We start from the raw sequence: 24730 nt of genomic DNA, 5'->3' as shown, positions 1-24730 counted from the left end.
CACTTTTAGGCGACTAAAATGTTACAATGAACTTTCATGAAGTGAATACACTGAAGGGATTAATGCTCTAAGATAAAAACACGGACAACTCTCAGAACCAACAACTCTCTGGTAGAGACCTGTCAATCACAGTAGCCCCGCCCTAAAGCATCCCCTGCTTTATGGTCTGTTTGACTCTAAATGGACCATAATGTACTAAATGAACATCATGCTGTATTGAAGAAGACTTGAAACTAGAGATTGAGACCATAAACTCATGTTTACAATGTTTACTGAGGTAATAAATCAAGAGAGAAGTAGTCATTTTCTCATAGACTTCTATACAACCAGAGGAGTCGCCCCCTGCTGGACACTAGAGAGAATGCAGGTTTAAAACACTTCCTCGTTAGCTTCACTTTTCAGACCCGGAGGTTGACGCTTGGCTACATTTTGTCGAAGAGAAAGCTGCTGGACAGACAAACAGACTGATCAGTCAAGCATACATTATTGTTGAATAAACTTTTATTACAGCACACAAAATAAAAAGAACTAATTTAGGAAAACACCATCTCAGTCAGGGTGACAAAGGTAAAGCAAGGATTCCTTTGGATATCAAAATGTACCCTCTCTCCACTCCTGTCGAAGGCAAAAAATAAATACCTCACTATCTTTAAATCCATCGAAATAATCATTGGCAAACAAGCAGCGTTATGAAAAACTTTGATTTGTGCCATTATACTAGGAAGCTGTTGAAATGCTGCCAAGTCAAAGGACCATAGATTGATTCATTTTGAGTTTTCTTTTCTTTTGTTGTCTCACATGCGAGTTTATGCGACACATTATATATTAATGAAAATGCATTTAAACATTTACTTCAGAGGCAGAGAGCCAGGCCTTTGTCCCATATGATGAAACCCTGTTACATCGATATACAGCACGTACCCTCTGAAGGAACCGGACTCCGCTCGCTGGTAACACGAGGACATGTTAAACGCTTCATGTTGATCCAGCTATCTGGCCGGTGGCAAACTTAAATGCATTCGTAAAATATTCTTCGACAACATATTTTATTTGTTTACCCAAATGTAGCATTGAAAGAGTTTTTGAAATAAGTAAATAAATAAAAGAAGTGGAAGTAAGCAGTGCCAGAAACAGTACTTGTGGTAGAAAGAGAGAGTGGTGATTATGACTGTTGAACTGATGGAATTAGTGATGTGAAAATGTGTGTCATACTATGTGAGGCATTGCAATATCCTCAATGGTTTTTCCCGGGCTATTATGCGTTAGGCCTGGCCCAGCTGTTATTTGAGACTTGGACATTGTTTTATGGTAAATCGGATACGAATGCACGGCCCTGTGCACACCTCCAAACTAGGAGCACCAGTTTACAGCCAAGAGATGAACCCAGACAGGAGCCGCGTGCACGGAGAGCCTTTGATGAAAACTGAATCTGGATCGGTCCTGTATCCTGGGTAACATCTCTGAGCATTTAGTTGAACTCTGTCTTTAAATACTACATACTGGAATATTACACAGGGTCTATGCTAGAATATAATATACTTATGTTTTCATATCTTAACCATGCAAATGAGTGGAGAAAAGGTACCAACAGAAATCACTGAGCTCCTCACACTGTACTGTGTTCACACACGCAAACTCTTATTAATTACATATTTACCTAGGTGTTGATGGAGGTACATATTACAGTGTCAACCTCCAATTCTGTTTGTTGCAGACAGACTGCTGCAATATTTTCTTTACAAAATATGCAGTATATACATTGGCATTTACAAGCAACTTTTAAAAAAGGCAAAAAAAAAAATTCAACTTTCAGTGCAAAACTGCCTGCTGAAAAAGGAGCACAGACCCAAAAGATAAACAGAATAGAAACTGTCTCATTACAAAATGTTTGTCATCAATAGTCATGTGCAGGTTTTAGATAAGCATCAACCTGCCGCCAATTCATTATTGCTGTGCTTTGTAAATATACATGTTATAAGATTCTAAAGCTTCATTTCACCCTGAGGAACAAAAAGAATTTAGAATGCAATTTATTAAACTTTTAAATATACCGTATATATGTAAATATAATCACCAATAACATCATTTCCCGTGTGGGCCTTGTTTTCTTGTAAGCATGAATCAAGTAGTTTGAGTGGCTTGTGAGACAAAACTGCAGTCAACGTCACATAAATACTGTCCTGACCCTACAAGGATGTACAGAGGGAGGAAGAGGGCATGCACTGATGTCACCGTGATGTCACCGTGGACATGATGTCACCAGACCACCCTCACAGCCACTGAGTGGCCGAACACTGCTGGGCTGCGATGAATGAGTACAGCTGTGATACTGGGTGCAAAACAAACATCTTTTAAAGTGGTGGACATGTGATGGTCATCAGATGTAACAATGACGCCTCAGTTGGTCTGTGCATGTTGAAATGTGCCGGGAACGTTGGACTCCATTAACATGTGATCTGTATCTGGTTGTTGGCATAGCTGCCAGTGTACGCACGTTAACCTTATGTTAGCTAGTTATTTAGCTAATGATAATGTTGTTGGCAAACTAACATTAACTTTAGCTGCAATGATAAAGTGAAGCTTTCTGCTGCTCAACGTTACATTACCTAACTTAAAGTTACAGTTCTATCACACTATTAATGTTGTATTGTTTACTTTGGTGTTGATGGAGGTCAAGGGGCATAAACATAATACAATATATTAAATATAAGCTCAGTGGGCTACTTTGTTTATTCAAATCAAACTGTATTTATTAAGCTTGTTAGAGCAATAGGAGAAGCCCGAGCCTGGAGCTGTGGCTCAGTGTACACTACACTCGCTGTCTACGTAGGACGCTGTTCTAAACTGTGAGCTGGTCCCTTGTAGACATGAAAATGATGCTGCAAGGGCAAAAGGAATATAATCTAAATTGAATAAGGTAATCAGAGCCAGTGGAGAATCTTGCTAGCACTAGCACTAGTCCGTCTCATTTCTAATTTCATCTTTTCCAAAAGCCTCAACTTGTCATTCACAGCTGAGACATTGAACCTACAATCATTTCCCCTGACATCGTGTTTTGCTTGCATTTACGCCAAACGTATCCAGATGCTGATAGCATGTTAGCAGCACATCAGTTTCCTGTGGCCGTGGTACATTTCTCACATGGTGACATCAACCCTCCATTAAGATGCCTCATGCAGTGATCACTGTGACACCAAAGCACAACCCTCATCAGCTCCTTGGAGCCTTTGCTGACCACCAGGGCAGTCTAATACAATCCAGTACAACAGCCTGCAATGACCCGGCTTATGTCTCCATCAATATGTGAGTTGTTGTAACAGATTGCATTATTTGGGAAATTGGTGTGTTGTGTTGTCCAAGATGGACCAAATCATTTAAAAAGCCACTTGTCAGATCTCAACCCTTGTTGTTGACATGCTGGTGTGCAGAGAACATGAGACTATTCAAACTACAATCTGTGTGTGAAAGATCCTCAGTGTTCAGTCCCTGTGAGGCTCCGTCTCAGGAGCTCGGTTTAAATGCTCCGTGTGAGGCAGAAGATGAGACAAACAGGAAGCAAAGTCACCGAGGAGTTCAGCAAAGCCTCACTTCTCTTCATGAACATCAGTCCTTTGAGACGTCATCATCCATCTATGAGCTCAGCATCGCTTTGTGTTTGCACACACGCACTACACAGTGACAACACAAGTGTTGGGACAATGAGTTAACTGGGCTGCAACCAACAAGCACTTTGATAATCGATCAATCTATTATTACTTTGATTCATCCATTATTAAACGCATTAAAACAATAGAGCTAAATTTGATTATTTCCAGCATTTTTTCATAAAACAAAACTTATTTGTCTTTTTGTACAATGCAAAATTACTACAATTACAAAAATGTATTTCAATAATTGGAGATTGAGCATGCAGCCACACACTGAGGGAAATGTACCTAGCATACATTTGATCAGATATTACTCAGATTTATGTTGTGAAGAATAATGAACACCTGACTGATGGCATGAAATATTCCCAAAACGCCTTAACATTACGATACACACTCGCTGACCCGGTTTAAGCCTATTCCTTAAATGTACCTGTTCCATTAATACCTCCCTTCTGTTTGTAACAGACCAACGTAGCTTCATCTGGGGCCCTGCTACGTTGATCCTCACAAGTTATTGTTATTTCTGCCCGTTTGGTTTGTTTTTTAAGTGGAATCTGTAACCGTGCCTCTGCACTTTACTCCGCTGTGTTGTTAGTGTCGGCCTCCGCCGCTTTCAAATGCTTACTTCAGAGATAACGGAGATAATTTGTCGCCATTTCCTGTGATTGGTCATATGGGCTGGCTTACTGCCCCGCCCTACGTGACGGTGATGGTGCCACAGCGTGTCGTGAATTATAACAACTAATCCATGCTGAAATTTCTGCCAAGTGCTCCATGAAATTCTTATCATCTATTTGAATCGGTTGAATCAATTAGTTGTTGCTGCCCTAATATGCAGTGCAACAAAACATTTGATAAACACAAAGTTATCAATGAGGACAGAGGAGCTCTGTGTAGAAGTGTTGCCGTGTTGAATGTACAACGGGTGCAGAGTATTGGCCTTTGACCTCATTGTCCCAGTACTTGTGAGCGTCACTCCCTCTGCAGATACAATCCCTACACTCACAATATACAAAACATAGTTTGTCTCATAGCCACTAAAAATACTTTACAAACATCTTACTGTTCCTGTGGAGAGTCCAGTCAAGTGTTTAGTATGTGTGTGTTATTTACATTGAGTATTTAGTGTATGTTCCCTGCATGCCTTGTACAGTGAGTGTATTGCTGTGCCTTTATGTGTGTGTGTGTGTGTGTGTGTATAAGCGGCCTATCTGTCCCTTTTTTTGTGTGTGTGAATGTGTCACTGTCATGTTGTGTGTTATCACTTCATTACATGTGCGAACATCTCCATCCTCTGTGAGCGTCTTGGCAGTTCAGTGTGTGCATGTCACTGTGACGCACACGTCTCTCCTGTGTGTGTGTGTGTGTGCGTGTGTGTGTGTGTGTGTTTAGGAGGACATGCCGTTGACCAGGCTCCTCAGCTGTTTGACCACAGTCTCTATCAGTTTCTGTTTGTCTCTGTCGTTCTTCCTGAACTGAGAGAAGATGTTGTTCTTCTTACTGGTGTCCTTCATCCTGTATAGAAAGAGAGACAGAGAGAGACATGTTGGACACATGTATTTTGTACTCCGTGATGTACTCACTTGCCTCTTGCCATCAGTACTCAATCTGGATTGGCAGGATAAACTAACACTTTCTCAGTTGGTGAAGATGGAAGACTTTTCTTTTGCAGACGGCCACATTTAGGGTGCTACTTTACTTAACTAACACCATGAAACTTTCCCAGTTGATTATTTACATTAAGACTATTTTTGTATTACAAGTTTTCTGAAACATTATGTTTAAAACAAACTCTGGGATCTGTTTCAGAAAGCAGGTCTAACTAACTCTGAGCCTAAGCCTGAACTCTGAGCCTGAACTCTGAGCCTAAGCCTGAACTCTGAGCCTGTACTCTGAGCCTAAGCCTGAACTCTAAGCCTGAACTCTGAGCCTAAGCCTGAACTCTAAGCCTGAACTCTGAGCCTGTACTCTGAGCCTAAGCCTGAACCTGTACTCTGAGCCTAAGCCTGAACTCTGAGCCTGAACTCTAAGCCTGAACTCTGAGCCTAAGCCTGAACTCTAAGCCTGAACTCTGAGCCTAAGCCTGAACTCTAAGCCTGAACTCTGAGCCTAAGCCTGAACTCTGAGCCTAAGCCTGAACTCTGAGCCTAAGCCTGAACTCTAAGCCTGAACTCTAAGCCTGTACTCTGAGCCTAAGCCTGAACTCTGAGCCTGTACTCTGAGCCTAAGCCTGAACTCTAAGCCTGAACTCTGAGCCTAAGCCTGAATGCTAAGCCTGAACTCTAAGCCTGAACTCTGAGCCTAAGCCTGAACTCTAAGCCTGAACTCTGAGCCTAAGCCTGAACGCTAAGCCTGAACTCTAAGCCTGAACTCTAAGCCTAAGCCTGAACTCTGAGCCTGAACTCTAAGCCTGAACTCTGAGCCTAAGCCTGAACTCTGAGCCTAAGCCTGAACCTGTACTCGGAGCCTAAGCCTGAACCTGTACTCTGAGCCTAAGCCTGAACTCTGAGTTGACTGATCCTGAGATGGAAAACTCCATTCCAGAACTGCTGATCAGAGTTTGTTCATTTAACTCTGAGTTCATCAGCAATGGAGCTCGTAGACAGGACCTCCATTTGAATCCAGTGGACATAAAGATATGAATGCATGTAAACTATGTGAGCAGGTTAGGTTCACAGAGTCAGTTACTGTGGTAACAAACCAGAGTTCCCTTTCTTTCTGAAGTGTCCCTAATGTCAGTGTTAACTAACTGAAGAGTTTTCACTAAGCTTGCTTTCTGAATCTAATTCCTAAATTCACCAAAAGTCAGCGTTCAGCAGCTCTTACATCCACCAAACCCTACAGTTCACTCCTCTCTATGTTCTGAAGGTCTTTATAAACTCTTCTGTTTGAGCTGATTCCTTTGGTTAAGTAAGTTGTGACGAGGTTCAAGCAGGAAATAACTTAAATCCAAGGTCAGAAACATTACAGGTTAAGTCACTATTGTGCCAAGCTACAGAGACCAGCTCTATACTGTAGAGGAGGTAGAACCATGTTGAGATTATCAGAGCACGCAGGAGAAGAGCGACAGAAAGCAGTGAGGAAGCTGCACCTACCCCCTGTAGACTCTGAGCAGCAGCAGCAGAAGAACAGCAGAGAGAAGGAGATTTAGAGGAACAGCAGAGCAACCATTCAACCAAAACACAAGACACAAATGCATAGGGTTCTCATAAAGGACAAGCAAGAAGTATTGTAATGAAGGGCTGTTAATGTGAAACACGGTGGTACAATGTTCATTAGAAAAGCCCTACATTCCTCTCTAACTCCACACCAAGTGGACGATATAGTGATTTTGAGCAACACATAACGTAAATATTGCGATAGATCGACCAAACAAAGCAAAAACAGAGCACTGTCAAACCCGATAACCGGCGACCATCCCTCTCTGCTGACTTTAGAGCAACCATCTCGACACGCGAAGTGAAGCTAGAACGCTTTCAAGGTACGGCTTCAGACCACAAAGTCTCAGCTCAAGTCCACCGCCGGCCTCCAGCATGAGCGTATACGAGCTCTGGAAACAAAAGCAGTCTTGGAACCAAGTCTTTCCTTATTAGTGTCTAAAGTAACGAATGGGCATCAAGCACCCACACCAGAACATCTGTAGAAACAAATGGTCCAGTGAAGCTCCTTGGGTATTAATAAGTGCACTTCCAGCCACCTGATTCTGAGCATAAAAAAAGGAAATAAAAAAAGGTTTTTATTTGCACATTTTCAGTGATGATCTCGCTGGTATGACAGAAGGGGGTCACGGCGTACACTAACGTGTTCCTCTCTGTAGAAGTGTGATTTAAAAGATGTGCAGTCTATGGCTATAACTCATCTGTGAGAGCATCTCTCACATGCTGAGAATTTATGAAAATATAATTCAAAGAGTAGAATTTGCCCGGATTATTAGCTACCACTGACTCTTATCAGTTTATTCTACCATACTTTAGCAGCTTTACTGGTAATATTAATGAATATTAATATTAACCTCAACAATGCAGCAATGCATTTGAAGAGACGAGGCTAGCAAAGTAAAAACGTACCGTCAGCCCGTATTTAGCCGCTGCTTTGGGCTCCCGTTCATTGTTTCGATCTCAGCTTCCCATTCTATTATCCAAGCAGCTCAACACCATCGCTCCGAGAGTTGACTCGCAAGCCTTGAAGCTTGGCAGGCAAAACCAGCTAGCAAGCACATCAACTATAGCAACTGAACCAAACGGGCTAACCAATTTAACATTTTTCATTATTCACAAGAAAGCAACGTTACCATGTGCTGTGACGTGGGGGATGTTCAGTGTTTCCACCACATAACCAGAATACTCTGGTCCATGGATAACACGACCATGCTAACGTTACTATGAGCCTGAACCAAACGGCTGTTTTGGGGAGATGGGATGGATAGTGGTTTATTCTCAGCTAAATGAAAATAAAGATAATGTTGAAATCATAATCCAGGACAAAACAAGATTTTCCAGGACATTTGACTTTTTTCTCTTTCCCGGTCTTCCAGGGCACATGAACCAGCTGACTGCTGTTCAGTCAAACATCCCAGCACCAATACGTTTCAGTTCAAAAAGCCAATTTGTTTCTTGCTGGCCCTTCACTTACTCTACCAGCACACCCACATGTCCTTTTAAAAAGGGATGTAGAAATATTGTATTCATGTCCTCATATCAGATGCACTCACTTCTCCAGTAGAGCCAGGGCGGTGGCTGGGTTCACTCTCAGGTATTTGGAGGTTGGTTGACCGTAGTCCGCCAGGTACGTTGACCAGTCCCACACCATGAACAGATCCAGGAGCTAGAGAACACACAGAGGTATACTCCACTCAGATACAACACAAGAGGTTTGAACTGTGATTGGTCAGTGTGCCAACCCGACGCTAATCTTCTATTTCTATTGTGAGGTTTGAAGAAGAGCTTTGCTAAAGCAACACGTCAGTACCAGCTGGTTAGATGCTGCATCAATGCGCATATGATGCTGAAACAGGAAGCTGTCCCTATTTCAATCTGCACACATTTTGATGCTGAGCCTATACTTTCTTTAACCAGTGACTGGGCATTTCTTCTACTCTTATTCAACTGTTGCTCAGAGGGATCTTTGTCACAAAGGTGCTGAACCCTCACCATGTTTCTCACACTGACAGGCTCAGATTGTCTTGCTTCTGGTCTCCAAGTCTCGCTCGGGTTGAGGCAACAGAAAATCCTTCTTAACTTTACCGGCACACAGCCTGACCCTCACTGGGCTCGTGAGAAGAGTTCCTCATACACACGGAAAACGCCAAGCTGGCGTTAGAAGATCTGTGCCCTCTGGAGGCCGTTTTCGTAAAGCACCGTTTTTGAAGGAAAAAAAAACACTGTAGTTAGTTTTGCATCATAACCAAGCAGAGCGAAATGCTGTGATGGAGCCGGGTCAGCAGCAGGGTCAGATAGTGTGAAGACGGTAAACACTGGTGTATCCTGTGTCACTCTGAGACGTAGAGAGAAAACAGAAGAGTGAGAGAGGAAGGGAGGGGGGGGTTCTACTGCTTAACATGATGAGTGTTAAGTGTGAACAGGAACATTCAAAATGACCCCCCCACGACCCCGGGTTAACCTGATGGAGCTGACCCACCCACACACAGTGTATGCTAATGTCATAGGGTGAAACAGCTGGGTGTTTGGCTCATGTTGAAAGAGCAGTGAAAGAACAGCTTAGTGATAATGGCATTATTCAGCTGACTGAGAGACTCTGACACACAGAGAGAGAGAGAGAGGCTTAGCAACAATGCCATTCTTTTCACCTGGAGCCAAGGGATGAGCCAGAGCAGCCATCTCCCTCTCCAACACCAGCAACTAACAGGATCGGACTGAGTTGGTACCATGATGCTTTCAAGGAGAACTACAGTTGGATAAAACTTGGTTCTATCAGTTCTGATAACAGAGTGTCAGAGTCACACACACACACACACACACACACACACACACACACACACACACACGTGAGGTACTTCAGGTGCGCTCACTAGAGCCAGACGCATTCTGGACTTTTGAAACAGATACCAATACTGATATTTATCAAACCATCATCTGATTTTTATTTTACACCATTGACATTTAAAAAACATTGTTGATAACAATCCTTTAAATTTGGTTATTGAAGACTATGATGTGAAGAGTGTAAAAAGGGCTTGTCTGGGCTCACACATCTACAGTATATATTGATTGTTAACATTCATGGGACGTTATTTCACAGCTGATGTTACTTTTCATTTAACATGCTGTAGTGCTGCTAACATTTGAGCTCACATGATTCAAACATGTTCTGTTTTGTTCGCAGTGTGCAGTAAATCCTCTATGACAGGGGTCTCAAACTCAAGGCCCGCCACGTCATTTTATGTGGCCCGCGAATCCGCCAGCAAAAAAAAAAAAAGTTTAAAAAAAATAAATAAAATTAAGTTAGACTTGATAATAAAAATATCCCCATAGTCGAAATTATGAGATAGAAAGTCATAACTACGATAGAAAGTCAAAATCCTGAGATAGAAAGTCACAATTATGAGATACACAGTCACAGAAGCAGCTCTTTGGCTGGTTACTGTACACTTGACATATAAATGTATTGTGAGTACATTGAAGACTACTTTAAACGTGGCTTTAGAACACATGAAATACTTCACGTGGGATTGTACAAACGCACCCTTGAAAGGATTTTAAGCTTTGAACAAAGTTATTATAATAACTTGTGTTTGATATTTTCTTTAATAGTTTGATCTTTGATAGAGTAATGTGGGTTTATTAACCCTAAATTAAAAGGATTTAAGTTATAACAGAAATGTGCTTAAATATATTTTTACATTTATATAACTGCATGTACAATATGTTTACACTTGAATAAACAATAATCAAATGCAGAGACAGTTATTTACCAATATGTTACGAGTAGTTACATTTACACAGTCTTACAGTTACAACCGGCCCTTTGAGGGAAACATGATGCTGATGTGGCCCAGAGTGGAGATGAGTTTGACACCCCTGATCTATGATATCAAAAGTAATGCAGCCTGCGGAGGGTAATTACCCTCACAGAACCTTTTTTGCCACTTGAGAACCATTTCTCAATATCCAACCCCACCCGGGGGAATGTCATTCACACACCACTCCACTCCGTCACATACGTCTGACGGATGACCCCGAATGCAGAGGAGACAACGATCAGTGGGATTCTGCTGGGCGAGCAGAGTCATGTTATCATAAGAGTCAAATGGTAAACATTTCTGGGAAATATTCAGCTTTTGGCATGAAAGAGACAGAGAGAGATAGGCCGTGTGTGTGTGTGTGTGTGTGGTAGTCAATTGTCACTGTGGAAGGTCGACTTGTACAAGTCCTGGAAAAAATCCCCTGGCAGTCATTATGTTGAATGTTTGCTCCAAATCCCAAAGGCTGGCCTCTCAATAACTATGTGCAATGAGCTCTGGGTAGTGATTGGAAGAATGGGATTGTGGACACAAACAGGGTGGCTGGGCTCGCCATTACAGACGGGGTGGGAAGACCTTCCCTGCGTGCTGCCACCGCAACCTGGATCACCAGCGGAAAATGGGTGATAGTTTGTAAATATGATTGGAAATGTTAAAAATACGCTGTTTCATAATTGTATACTTGCTATCATCCAATTACAGTTGAGTTTTATTTGCCAGTGGTCCAGAACATAAAAAACAGTAAATTATAATAAGGTTCGTGGCAGAAATGTTGGTCTCATCTTTGACCCTTTGGGAACGTTTTGTTGTATTCCACAAAAGTTCTTCCTTTGTGAGCAGGAAAGGGAATGCTATAGGTTTATTTCCGCTCATATACACAACAGCACGACGGTGTGCTGCATACAGTCATTAAAACCATTGAACAATGGCCACAGAGTATCTGTCCCTACCATCAATTTGAAATGAGATACAGAAGTGTTTTCAATAACAATATCAGTAAAGATTTGAGCTACAACCAAGAGGTGACGAAGCTGCATGCAGCGGACGTCCAGGGTTAGGCTGATGTGAATTTAGGTTTACGATTAATGGAAAGAGCCGGAGTGGAAGAAAAAGAGAATGAGGTGTGTGTGTGTGATATTTGTCCCTGTGACATTAGTTAATGGCTTGCCATGAAATCCTTGCTTTCACCTTTACGTTGAGACAGTAAGTCAGGGTGCTCTGCAGCTCTCTTAGCTTTCCTTCCCTTCGTTAGATGCTATTGTCTTATAATGGAAGACAGGGCTATTCTCCCTAACTTCAGGTGTTGGCACTCATACAGATGCAAATACCCACTAAAATGAGTGCCTAATGCAGTTTTTAAAAAAGGGTTTGCTTTGTCGTGTTTAATGTCTAGAATGTGACAGAAAACAAGTTTAGCAAACAGCAAAAACATTACAGTGGTTAGTTCTTTTTTTATATCTGTTTATATCTTTCAAACTCTCAAACCAGAGCTGGGGATGGTTTGAACAGCGGAAATACAAACAAAAGGTTTCACAATGATCAGCAAGGTAAAGTGACTGTTTCTGTCAGTGGAGTCTTGTAGCTTTGAGGAGAGCATGAAGAGTTGGAACAGTTGAAAGACTAACCAAGAAAGTTCTGATGGTTTTTATTTTGTTTCTGTCTAAATTTGAATGAAGTGTGTTTGGATGATCAGCGAGGTAAAGTGAGTGCATTGTGTCTGACTGGAGTCTGGTGGTTTGGGGAGAGTATATTAATAAATGACTAGCCGTCCCATGTCAGAGGGACACTTGCAGAAACCTCCCCACGTCTTGGCACTTGGCAACGTTTGAGTGTGTGACTAGTGGTGGTGGGCTTACAGCAGAGTTTATAGCAGTTTATTCACAATGAATGGCATCCTGTTGTTGTGTTTGAACTAGAGCTAGACCGGCCACGCTGATCTATCTGCAGATATTAACATATTGTAGATGTACTGTATGTATATGTTGGCCAATAAGAAAAAATAAATTGCAGTGCAGAAACAGAATTATATCTATATATATTATTATGTCCATTATATAGACCGTCAAAAAAACAACAACTAAACTCCTATTAATCTAAATGAGCAAGTTTCAAGATGTATGAAATTAGATTTCTTAAAGACAATATAACGTTTCATATGTGTTATATGGTGCATTAAATCACTGAGGTGTAGAATATTCTTCATCTCCAGGGCATCAACATACACTCTGTTGCAGGCAACAGCAAATAGTAGCACTCACATCTTTCTATGTTGACCAACCCTGTTGTGTGTTACTGACATCACATATGTTTGACTTGACTCAATCACTCTAAATGGTTCCAGGATAACGATGTAAAAAGCAGTCATAGCTACGACATCCAGAGTCATCATATGAAGAGAAAGTAAAGGGATGAGCTCTGGGTAACCTCACCAAACCCTTTACCCAAGGCTAGGATTAACATGTCAAGCAGGCAGCCTGCATAAAGGAACATGGACACATCTTGTCTAATGAGATGCTTCACAGGAAACTAAGCTTGAGTTAAAAACAGGCCCAGGTAGGGCTGCAGCTACCGCTGACCACACTGAGGTCAGGTCCTCTCAGGGGGTTTCTGCAACCGGCTGCAGTTTTTATACAAACAGTTCATAACAAAATAATGATTTATTTCATTTATAATTATTCTTTGGGTCAGTCATTTTCTAATAATATCACCTGAAGCTTCCTGGGAAGAAGTATATCATTTGGTAGAATTTGTAGAGAAAATACAGACAATGTTACTTGCATTGATTTTCTAAGCAGATGTTGATTTCCAGGAGAATTTCTCTGAAAACCAAGTTTATAAATTTACAGTAGAACTCGTATTAAACTTGACTTTTAATAATTGCTGAAACGTATTATTGCCTGTATTGCCTATATGCCTGACATCTTACAAGATCAGTGCTGTACCGAATTTGAACCTGAGGCAATTGAAACAGGATTTAGACCGTTCTGTTAGGAAATAAAACGGCTTTTAATAAAATGCAACATCTACCGTATTGATTTAAAGCATTTCTTCCCTAGAGTTATGAAGAGGCAAATATTTCCTCGTCCCCTTGTCGCTGGACCTTATTAAAAGCTCTTTCTATAGCTGTGTGCTCTACATCTCATCTGTCTAGATCTGGTCTGTTGAGGCACCGGTTTAAGCTTAAATTTGGCTGAGACTCCTTCACCTTTATGCCTCTGCATAAGAGTTGATGATTTTGGGAACAGTGGAAAGACAAAGCAAGATGGGTTTTGTGAGTTTTATTTTGTTTCTGTCCAATATGAATGAAGTGTGTTTTACGATGAGTTAACAAGGCAGTTAAGCCTGTCTTAGTTCGGTCTACAGGAGACATTTGAGGTCATGTTTTTCTGTTTAGATGTAAGAATATTTCCTAAATTTACATTTTTATTTCTCAGACTAAAGAGGGCTTGTAACGAACTCGCCGCAGCAGGAGAAATCAGCTTTCTTGATCAATATATCACGCACTGGGGAATTTATTTCTTCAGCAGCACTTATTGGGAATCCACATAAAGGTGGCAAATTCTCCCTTCAAGTTTTCCGTCTTCTTTCTGTGTTTTCAACAAACTTCCTCAGTATAGTGCTGTGACCTGGACTGGATGCAGAGCCAAGCCTCCACCTCAGGCTCAGATTAACAGATCAGCACAGACACAAGTTAATGAGACCCAGCAACACTTTACATACCACTGGTGTTCACAACAATAAGGGAGGCAGGGGCTTTGTGCTTGTCTATTTGGGAATAGGAATTTTCTTGCGCGGGTGAACCTTGGGACAGGTGAAAGTTGAAAAGGTAACACAAAGACATGAGTCTGGAGAAGAAGCAGCCAGGGAAACACAATATTGTTGGAGAGGTGAGGTGTGGGACAGCTGAGAAGTGAAGTGGAAACAGACTGAAGCCAAAGAAATGACTTTGTAACTAAATGTAAATTATTGGTCCGTTCTGGCTTTGTTCTTTATTTCTTGGTTCAAGCACTTGGCTATAAACAGTTTTAAGCAGAATTGACCGTTTGCTCAGCCCCGCCCCCTGCTGCTACTCGGTCGAGCTGTCAGAGCTACCGTAGAGACCACTGTGTCACAAACTGCACTTTCTGAACAGATATAACAGCTTTTTGGAAAATTGAAAAGGTGTTTTCAGAGAGAAGCATTCAGAAGGATCTACAATAGGCGTTTGATGGATAAATCCAGGATGCCAAACTGAGTAAAAACTGGTTAAAAAAATAAAGCTAGAAGCTAAAGCTACAGATCACAGTGCAAAAGTGAACCACCTCATCACCTGGCGATCGAAACAAAAGACAATGAAATGAAGTAACAACACTGTTCCTGTAAAGACGGGTATGTCTGCATTCACTGCTACAATGGTTAAAAAACAAAAGCAGCATGTGTACATTCAGTATACCTTCAATAGCTAGAGTACAATAGAAGTGCTAATGCTAAATAATGCTAACGTCCTCTGTTCATGTTAACTCCACAGGTTTTTACGTAGAAACTTACCATTTTAGAAACGTGTAAACCTTTAACGAGTAACACTATTACACAATGTTTATCCATGACTAGCTTCAAATCCACTAAACCAGCCTGGAAATGAAAACGGATTGCATTACAGTCTATGGAGCAGAGCCTGGTCAAAGCTGGATGACTCCAAGCTGTAATTGGTCAGTCTGTGTTTGAGGGGCGGGACTTAGTGAAGGGTCAATTGTATGTGTCAGTGGAGGAAAGCCTCTAAATAAATACTCAGTTGAACAACTGGGCATCATTTCAAAACACAGCATTGGAACCTGTTAGCTTTCTGAATTTGACTGACTAGTCTTTAAAGCCCCTGAACATATAACACATTTTGCGTTGGAGACTTCCACTGGTGGTAGCCAACCCTCTCCCCACACATCTGACCCAGGACGTGTTGCATGATCAGATTGACAGTTTTTAGCCAAATCACAACTTAAAACCCCATCAAATGTTGACCAAAGCAGCCCAATTTTCATCTACAAGCCCAACGCTATTTTTCCCAGCCCAACTTAATTGAAAACCAGGCCAATCTGGCAACACCGGACCCTGGATTGTCTTATTATTCCATTAACAAAGGCTTCACATAAGAACATAACTAACTTAAGCTAGAAATTCAACACATAAATTAAATAACTACCATTAGACAAAGTTTGGAGCAATAAATGAATCTGTTCAAAGCTTGTGCTGGCTAAGACTGTTGATTTGTTCTATACAGCTCAGTGAGACAGTTTACCTGTCGTAGGTCGATGAAAGCCAGCTGGAGTGTGTCTCCTTGAAAGCCAGGCACCGGCTCTGAACTGGCAAACACTGAGAGGAAACAGAAATACCACCAGACAACAATCAAAGACATTAGCAGAATACAGTACACATAGCTAGTATAGCAAAAACGGTGGCTCCTGGTCAGCTTCTTAGTAGGGACCACATACTGTATAAACACAATGGTCATAGCTGAGACACAGTTAATGAAATACCCCTAGGCTATTAGAGTTTTACACCTTGGTTAGTCTAACCCTTCCAATTATACTTTCATCAGTCAAAATGAATGATACATATATTTGTACTTACATTCACACTGAATGACGTCCAAGTTGAATTGCTGAATGGCCCCCATACTGATCTGTTTGAGTTCTGTGTCCAGCAGCATCTGCATCAGTGATGTGGACAGATGCTTGCAGGCTGACATACAAGCCGTCTGGGCCACTTTACCCTACAGAAAGAGGGACAGGGGAAAGGAAGGAGGAAAGAGAAGGATGAGAGGAAGGATGAGAGGATGCAAAAGAGGAGGGAAAGGTGGAAAAGTGTAGGAGAGATTAGGATGGGGATGAGAAGGGCAGAGAATGAGCATGCCTATTTGGGGAAAGACCACTTGACTTTTAGCGAGATATTGTCTGAGAGTGTGGCATACACGGGCAAAGTGAACAGCTGATTGCCAACCAGACAAGATAGTTTTGAACGCTGACCAAACCAAAACAGGAGTTGCTGCTGCATACATGCCAAGAGACCTTTCAGCCTCAGCAAGAGCAGCACAAGACTGAAGACTGCGGAGGCAACACTCACTGCAGACACAGTCTACCTTCTCTGCACCATGTATACTAACGTTTACATCAGTGCCGATGGAAAGGTGCATGAAGCTTTTAAAACGGTGATTTCTATCGACATCCTGCATATGTCGATACAAATTGCAATGTCAACAGCCAATGACAATGACTAATTGACAGGAGCAAGATACAATGCATGTAAAACATAGACAAAAGCATCAAGACAGAGCATGTAGGTGCTTGGTGGTACACAAGTTGTTGATGACCTCCATTATGACTTTATCAGTGGTTAGAGCTATTTCCTGGAAGCAGGAACCACTAATGTGTGCAGTTGTCAAGTGAAAGAGAAGTAAAATGTACTTTTTCAACATGCAGGATAGGCCCCTGCATGGTTAACATTCTGAATTTAAAAAAACTACTTTGGTTAGGTTTAGGCAACTTTGGTTAACTGAAACAACTTAAGTGAAGTATGATAAGTTAAGTATGTTACGTATGTGACGCAAGTCCACTTACGTACATAAGTTGGTTTCACATGGGGCACGAACAGCGGGCTCCAGGGCAAAAGTCCTATGTGTTGTTGTAACTTAAGTTAGATGCACATGTTATGTTTGTTACGTTCGAGACGTAAGTTATGCAAGTTAATTATGTTATGTACATGATGTAAGTTATGTGTTAATTATGTTATGTACATGAAGTAAGTTATGCAAGTTAATTATGTTATGTACATGAAGTAAGTTATGTGTTAATTATGTTATGTACATGATGTAAGTTATGTATGTTAATTATGTTACGTACATGAAGTAAGTTATGTGTTAATTATGTTATGTACATGAAGTAAGTTATGTATGTTAATGATGTTACGTACGTGATGCAAGTTACGTAAGTATGTGAAGTAAATTAAGTATTTTAATTAAGTTATGTACATGAGGCAAGTTGAGTATGTTTTGTTAGCTAATATAAGTTTAAAAAAGTTGTTTTCACATCGGACACAAACAGCGGCCTTCTGGTTGAAAGCTTGTTGTACCCACCCATCCATCTCATTAAAGAGATCTGTATGGCAGGGACTCTCATGTTACCGTGGATATGATAAAACATCACAATCTGTCACTGAAAGGTAAGAAACCACTTACAGTGCTGTTCATTCACACAAAAAACAAAAACCACAGCCCAACACATGCAGGTAAGGCACAACATCCATCAACAACTTTACATATGTAACACTCCACAGCAACATGTTTACAACTCCAAAGTAAATAAGAATTGTAAGCGTTTCCACAACTTGAGGTGTTTTTTCTTGATTTTGCTCCTTTTGTGAGCAGGTATGTTTGTGGAATTTCTATAAATTATACCTTCCCTCAAGTGTCTAAAACGCTAACAGTAACTTTGAATGGATCTGTAAATAAGAGTTTGTGGTAAACAGGAACAAAACAGCAGCTCAACACAATCCATTCTCACAGATACCCATGCAAAACTCTCAAACCAAGGGATGAAGTGGTGACCCCAATGTCAAGGAAAATGCACAGCCGATTATCACCCTGAATAAAAATAAAAACCGAAGAGACAATCAGCGAGTCCTTTTATTAAAAGGTGTGCGAGTAAAAAACATAAATCACTGATGGCACCTAGCTAAGTTTTTCTTGGGTTTGATATAAGAAATGTGAGTGTTTAGCTTCGGAAAACAAAAGAATAATCTCTGGAATTCCTTTGAGCTCCACAGCATCCCTTTTAACATCCTTCATGCTGACAAATGAGCCGCAGACGGACAGCAGTGATACATGGTGTGGCAGCAACGAGGTCTGTCCATTCACTCTAAGCTGGTATCACATCTCAGCCTATTGACTGCAAGTTTGTTCTATCACAAAAGTGAATTGCTGACTCTGCATAGACTGGTTTCCACCTCAGGGATGATTCACACACACAGATATGGCCCAAAGAGAAATGCACTCCAATTTAGAAAACTCAGTTTTAAGTCATTAAACCCAAAAACTGAGCTTTTTGAAAATAGTCTCCAAAATGTCAGCTTGGTGTTTTAGTGTAGACGTGGGAAATGAAGCCTAAAGTAAGCAATGAAATGAGCCTGAGGGTGTGCTGTGTAGCAGTAAATATAGGAAGAGCCAATCACACAGCACAGCTGTTACCAATGAACTGTATTTATGTTCATCGGTCGGACGACAATTGTAAAACAGTGATTTAATTGATGTCTCAGTGCTGCAACCTAAAAGTTACCGTTTGACTGGTAGCATTCCTGAGCGGGGTCAAATCACTGGTTTTATTTGTTCAGTTTTAGAAAAATATGTAAATGTAAATACAACTATATCATGAGTTTGGACAAATTACGGTTTAACAAGCTGAGACTCAGCAGAGCAACTAGACTGTCTTTCCTAGTCCTTACAGGAAGCTGGCTGTAGTGCATGGTAAGAGAGAAGATCAGCGTTTCTACGCATTTTCTACACTCTAATGTGGACAGAGATCGTTACAAAGACTAACTGAATAGTGTGGAAATGTGTTGTTGTAAAAGTAAACCCCTTGTACTCTTGGTGCCTTGCAATCGGTCACTTTTAAATAATTGCACCATGATATTGTATGATAGCAAAGCAGCACACCTCTTCTCAAAGGGATCACATTACCCAGAATCCCTTATGTTAGATTCCTTGGCCTGATGCCACCACTATCATGCCGAAAACAGAACATGGTATGTAATTATCAAGGACCTTGATGCCCTGAGGTTCCTAAGATTCCACTTGAGCATGGAAGTCTTTCTAGAACTTTATGTATGACACGGACAACAAAATCAAAGACAATGAAATGCGGTTTAAAGCTCAGAAAAAGATCTTAAGTGGAGCATTGAGTTGTAATTACTTTGTCACACACGATGACAGTTGCTATTGTGCACGACTTTGAAAAAGTATTTCATAACAACTACACATAGCTTTTTGTTCTGAAATCATGCCTCTGAAACCAAACCGCTTATATAAACAAGACACAATAACACAAGATTAGCCACTGAATGACATGTCATGTCAAGGGAAAACAATATGGACTTTGTATTACAAGAGTGACGTTGACTTGAGATGAGTGAAAAATCTTTCTTGGCCAGCAAAATGTAGCGGCCATTAGAGGATCTTCCCCTGTTGCTTTAGCTGTCAGCTGTAGTGGTTGCTGCTTGGTCGTCTCTCACTCAAAGTCCCTCTGGACGACTATATTCATTGCGAAGACGCAAATGTAAAGATTATTTTTTAATGTCCTCAGTAAGGGTGACAACAGGTGCCAGAAGAACCAACAAGCCTGGAGTAGTGGAGCTTCTACAGTCAAACATAAGCATGCTTTTCATCTCCCCTCTGCCTGTAGAATGGCAGCATAGTGTTGGAACAGCAAGGCAGGAATACTCACCGACATCGACGCATGGTCATTGTTGTTATTCTGAGCAGAGACACCCCCAAACCAACCAAAAATGGCAGAGGGGAAGGGAAAGAGGGAAAGGACAGGAAAAGAAATGTGGCAACAATAAATGGACAGGAGGAGGTAAATTCAACTGGAGATATCTCGCATGCTTGACAAGTCAAATTAATCAAGGAATAAAACTGCTAGTAAAACAAATTAGTTACAGTACTGTTTATTACCAGGGGTGTGGATCGGGGGACAGGAGACATTCTTGGAAAAATGAAAATAAGCTAGAACTCATTCAGGACATGATACGAGATGTAGGGGAGAAGAGCAGGCAAGTGGCCCATTGAAAGTGCAACTGAACCAGCTGTATATGTCAGCTTATCTGGGCCAAAACACATTTAGTGGTCAAGTTGTCCACACTTAGATATCAACAAATGGGTCTTGCTGGAAATAATGTCAGTATGCAAAAGCAGTATACAAGTCAGCGCAGTTACCATGCATATGGACAGCTACCAATGCTACACATACTCAGTTCAACTTTACATCCATACCATACATCAATTCACTTTCAGACAGCACACACATTTAATAGGGATGTGATCAACATGTAGCCAAACAACAGTTGGGGTTTAGAGAAAATAAATTTTAAAAAAGCAATTATCACATCCCTATTATCAACAAAAACAGTCAAAACTGCGGCACACCATTTCAAAGCCGATAAAATGGGTCTAAAAACCAAGAACACACTGTCCCACAGTTCCAAGACAACGGTGGCGGGTTGAACGGGTCACAGGTTAGTGTATGGTGGATCAGACTCACCGGGAGATGTGTGAAGACCTGAAAAGTGGAACGCAGGAAGTTGATCAGGTCCATGAGGTATCCAGAGGCACGGCCGTCCGACTCAGCCATACCCCACTCATAGTCTGCTAGCTGGATGAACTCATCAATCTTCTGGTTGAGTTTGGTATAAATCTCTCCCTCTGCAGCGTGACGAGCATCCTGGGAAATATATTCCATAAGCCCCTTTGAAAGACTTCATAGGACTAAATACAGTTTTAAATACAGTTGTTTAATCATTGAGGAATAGAGACACTAATTATCATTTAGCAAATCTAAGAACCTTAAGGCTAGCAGTAACGTTATGCTACCGTTAGCCAATGTGGATGGCTGAGTAAGCTTGATTTTTCACTTCTTCCCAACTAGTTTAAAGTTGATCTAGAACTGTTGGAAGAGCAACAAGTCCTTAAAAAAGCACTCCACCTATTTAGCATTGAAACCCTGTATCACTGTCAGATTCATGAATGGAAGAAAAAAAAGACTAAGGGTACATCCCAAGTCTCTTAATTGCATCCCCGTTTCCTTCACTTGCGTCCTTTCCTTGCGTCTTAGTCCCTCCCACCAGGGATGCATGGAGAGACGCAAGGAAACCATGCGAGGAGAGAGAAACGAGGAAATATGTTTTAAGAGACATGAGACGTCCTTTCCTCAGTTGCGTCACGTGAAGCGACGTCTGTTTCTGATGACGGAGGATCAGCTGATCACAGCTGATCAGCTGTCAGTCGGCTTTAACAGCTGGAGAGACTTTTGGTAAGTTTGTGTCTGTTCACATGATCACTGTACTTAATAACAGTAACTAATAATACTAATAACTAATAAAGACACTTCATCACTGAGAGTAGAGGTGTTTTCTCTCTGTAGCCTGTTACCTCTTATTAAAACTGTGTCCTGTTTTTAAGCGCAGGATCGATTTCTACGTCAGAATTTATGAATTATTTGCGTCTGTCATTTTGAAATTCTGATTCTGACATCATTATTAAATAACCCAGAACATGATTATTGTTTCTCTTGAATACTGGAATTAATTTATTAGGCTCCATGTTTCAGGTTAAACTTAAATGATAGAACTCATCTAACCTGACACTCAGGAATGATCCGCCTCACGTGATCAGAAATGATAATAAATGATGTAAAAAGTGTTTGGTCTCTCCAACTCTCTCTCACTTTAATTGTTTCCATAATAAAAGTTATTGAGAGAAACATCAGATCATGAAAAGACAAATCTTTCTAATAAATGAAGAAAGTTGTTTGTGGTCGTTTTGTTGTTCAGTCTACAATGAACATTTATTTAAACCAGATGTTGAATCAGAAACCTAATCAAATATAAAACTTGAGTTTAATCTCTGATCTCTGGTATGAAACTCCAGTGATATTTTAAAAAATCAGATCAGTCCGATCGGCTGCAGCGTCCAATCACATACAGTAACTGATGAACAAAGAGGGGGCGTGTCGGCCGTTAACACACTTCCTGGAAGGCTGTTCTCGTGCGTCCTCGCTCATGAAACGCACAAAAACCATGCATACACCATTCCCCACCCACTAGAGCTGGTATTTAGAAAAAGAAGAATGTGCCCGCCTCACGCATACTTTCAGACCAGTGGACACAGTTTTACCGGAGATAGCTGTGGGTGATATGATATGGTGGACATAAGGGATGTTCCTAATGACTAATGTCCCTGACATTTAAACAGAAGTTAAAACTTCTCGAAAAGTAAGAAAACAGTAAAAAAAAGAGCACTATTTAATCTATAAGGTTAAACATCGTTGGAAAAGCCATTTGAAATCGTTAATCACAATTTCCAATAACCAAATCATATTTGCAATACTGCTGAAGTTATATATATATGTACATATCTATACATATATATGTATATATCTGGCATTCGGCCACTTCGATAAATCATAGCACCCTAAGTCGCCAGCTTTAGTCTGCGGCATATAGCTGGCTAGTAAGCTAATTTCAGTGTGCTGCTGGCCAATTCAGTCGATCAGTAGAGAACCAGACTGACTGCTGAACCCAGGCGCTGTTGGAAAGAGGAGGCGGTGGTAGGCGACTTTTAATTGACTAGTCGTCCAATCACGCACATCCCATGTGGACATGTTAAGGATAAGGTGAGAGATTGGCCTTACAGTTAAACATTGTCTGTTTTGATCATTTGACAAATTTCTTGATTTTGTTATAATTGATCTAGTCTACCTAGCGATCAATTATTAAATTAAATTTCATAGGCACTTTTATAAAACTCACTGAATAATATGTGTGAGTGATGATTTGTATTATTCTTTTTACCACATTTGAGCCGTCATCTCCTGGTCAATAATCTTCCGATTCTATCCTGAATTGTGCAGCTCTGTAAGGCTGATGATGAGGAGCTATCACAGTAATGATGGCTTACATGTGATGAACGAGTGGTAGGACTGCTATTAATAGCCAGAACACTGTGTAATGACAGCTGCTCTGGTGCTGTTGCCTTGTGCACATGCGCCCAGCTCCACAATTATTGAGCTTCACTAAAATAGAGCATCAGCACAACTTTATAATTCTGATAAAAAGATTGATGAAGTTTGACATTTTGGCCGTCGCCATTTCATTTTTTTGGAACCAGAAATGACACGAGAATGTGGAGCTAAGTACAACCGAACACTGAAGAAGTTACAATGAACTTTCATGAACTGAAAACACTATAAAAGGATTAACACTCTAATACGAAAAAACTCCCAGAGCGGACGACACCATGGTAACAACCTGTCAATCACAGTAAGCCCTCCCTAAAGCATACTCCTCTTGAAACTAGAGATTGAGAACATAAACTAATGTTACAATGTTTACTGAGGTAATAAATCAAGACAGAAGTAGAGTCATTTTCTCATAGACTTGTATACAATCAAACTTCTTTTTGCAACCAGAGGAGTCGCCCCCCGATGGCCATTAAAGAGAATGTAAGTTTAAGTTTACTTTTCCGAACTGGAGGCTGCCGGCTGGTCTTGGAACTGTTTTTCAGCACCAAGGACAAAGGAAATAATGTACCAAGCAGCACCCTTTGGGTCATTTTGTGTGATTTAGAATATATATATAAATAATGAAATGCAAAACACAACATATGGCAACAAAGTGTATGATTAACACAAAGAAGAATCCACATTTACCTTGAACGTGGACAAGCCATAGAGTCTTGTGGTGTGTACTGTTTCAGGGGAGACATTGGTGATGTTCGTTATGAACTCCTCCAGATACTTGCATGCCTGCTCCAGGTGGGTGGTGTTGATGATGATCTGCACCAGCTACAGGAAGAAGGTGAAAACTTCAGACTGAATGACTTACTTCTTGGTGTAGATGATGATTAGTAACGGCAGTGTTGCTCCTACCTCAGTCAGTCCTATGTGAGGTTTCTTGATGAGGTTTTGCAGACAGCTGCTGAGCGTTCTTGTCAGCAGCAGGTTGGTTGATTTTCGCAACATGTCGTCAATCTCTGTAGAACTGGGTACACAAACAAACTTTACATCTAGCAAGTCCAGATATACTAGAGTTGCACAACAAAGAGGCAAACAGTCAGGAGGATTGGAACTGCAGAGGTGTTCTAGTGTCCACCTCAACATACTGAAAGTGAAAAAATGGTAATTGTTTCATGAGACCAACCTCCGGTGTAGCGACTCAGAGAACTTGAGGCTGGCATAAATTAACTCTTTGACCTGTGTGTAGATCTGAGGGACAGACTGGGACATTGGCAGCTTCTTTGGAAAGTCCTGCTGCTTACACACACACACACACACACACACACACACACACACACACACACACA

The 24730-nt window shown here is 41.0% G+C and overlaps 1 protein-coding gene across 8 annotated transcripts in view; it reads right to left on the bottom strand.

Annotated features, from left to right (window-relative positions):
• Positions 1–483: 483 nt before the first annotated feature.
• The window catches only part of exoc6 (exocyst complex component 6), a 60046-nt gene continuing 35799 nt past the window's right edge, over positions 484–24730 (bottom strand). The window contains exons 16-25 of one of the 8 annotated variants that reach the window (XM_031879129.1): positions 24568–24680; positions 24297–24408; positions 24078–24212; positions 20913–21092; positions 20097–20126; positions 16234–16375; positions 15902–15975; positions 8362–8474; positions 6746–6757; positions 484–5165 (exon numbers count right to left, since the gene is read on the bottom strand). In XM_031879129.1, coding sequence (XP_031734989.1) covers positions 5039–5165; positions 6746–6757; positions 8362–8474; positions 15902–15975; positions 16234–16375; positions 20097–20126; positions 20913–21092; positions 24078–24212; positions 24297–24408; positions 24568–24680 — 1038 coding nt within the window. In that variant the 3' untranslated portion in view covers positions 484–5038. The remainder of the gene's footprint in view (positions 5166–6745; positions 6758–8361; positions 8475–15901; positions 15976–16233; positions 16376–20096; positions 20127–20912; positions 21093–24077; positions 24213–24296; positions 24409–24567; positions 24681–24730) is intronic. The other 7 variants (XM_031879130.1, XM_031879131.1, XM_031879132.1 and 4 more) reach the window with 7 other exon arrangements.

Source organism: Anarrhichthys ocellatus, unplaced genomic scaffold (assembly GCF_004355925.1).
Source record: "Anarrhichthys ocellatus isolate YVR2014 unplaced genomic scaffold, GSC_Weel_1.0 scaffold230, whole genome shotgun sequence".
NCBI lineage: Eukaryota > Metazoa > Chordata > Actinopteri > Perciformes > Anarhichadidae > Anarrhichthys > Anarrhichthys ocellatus.
Note: the sequence above shows the minus strand (reverse complement) of the source record. Positions and strands in the feature narration are given on the sequence as shown.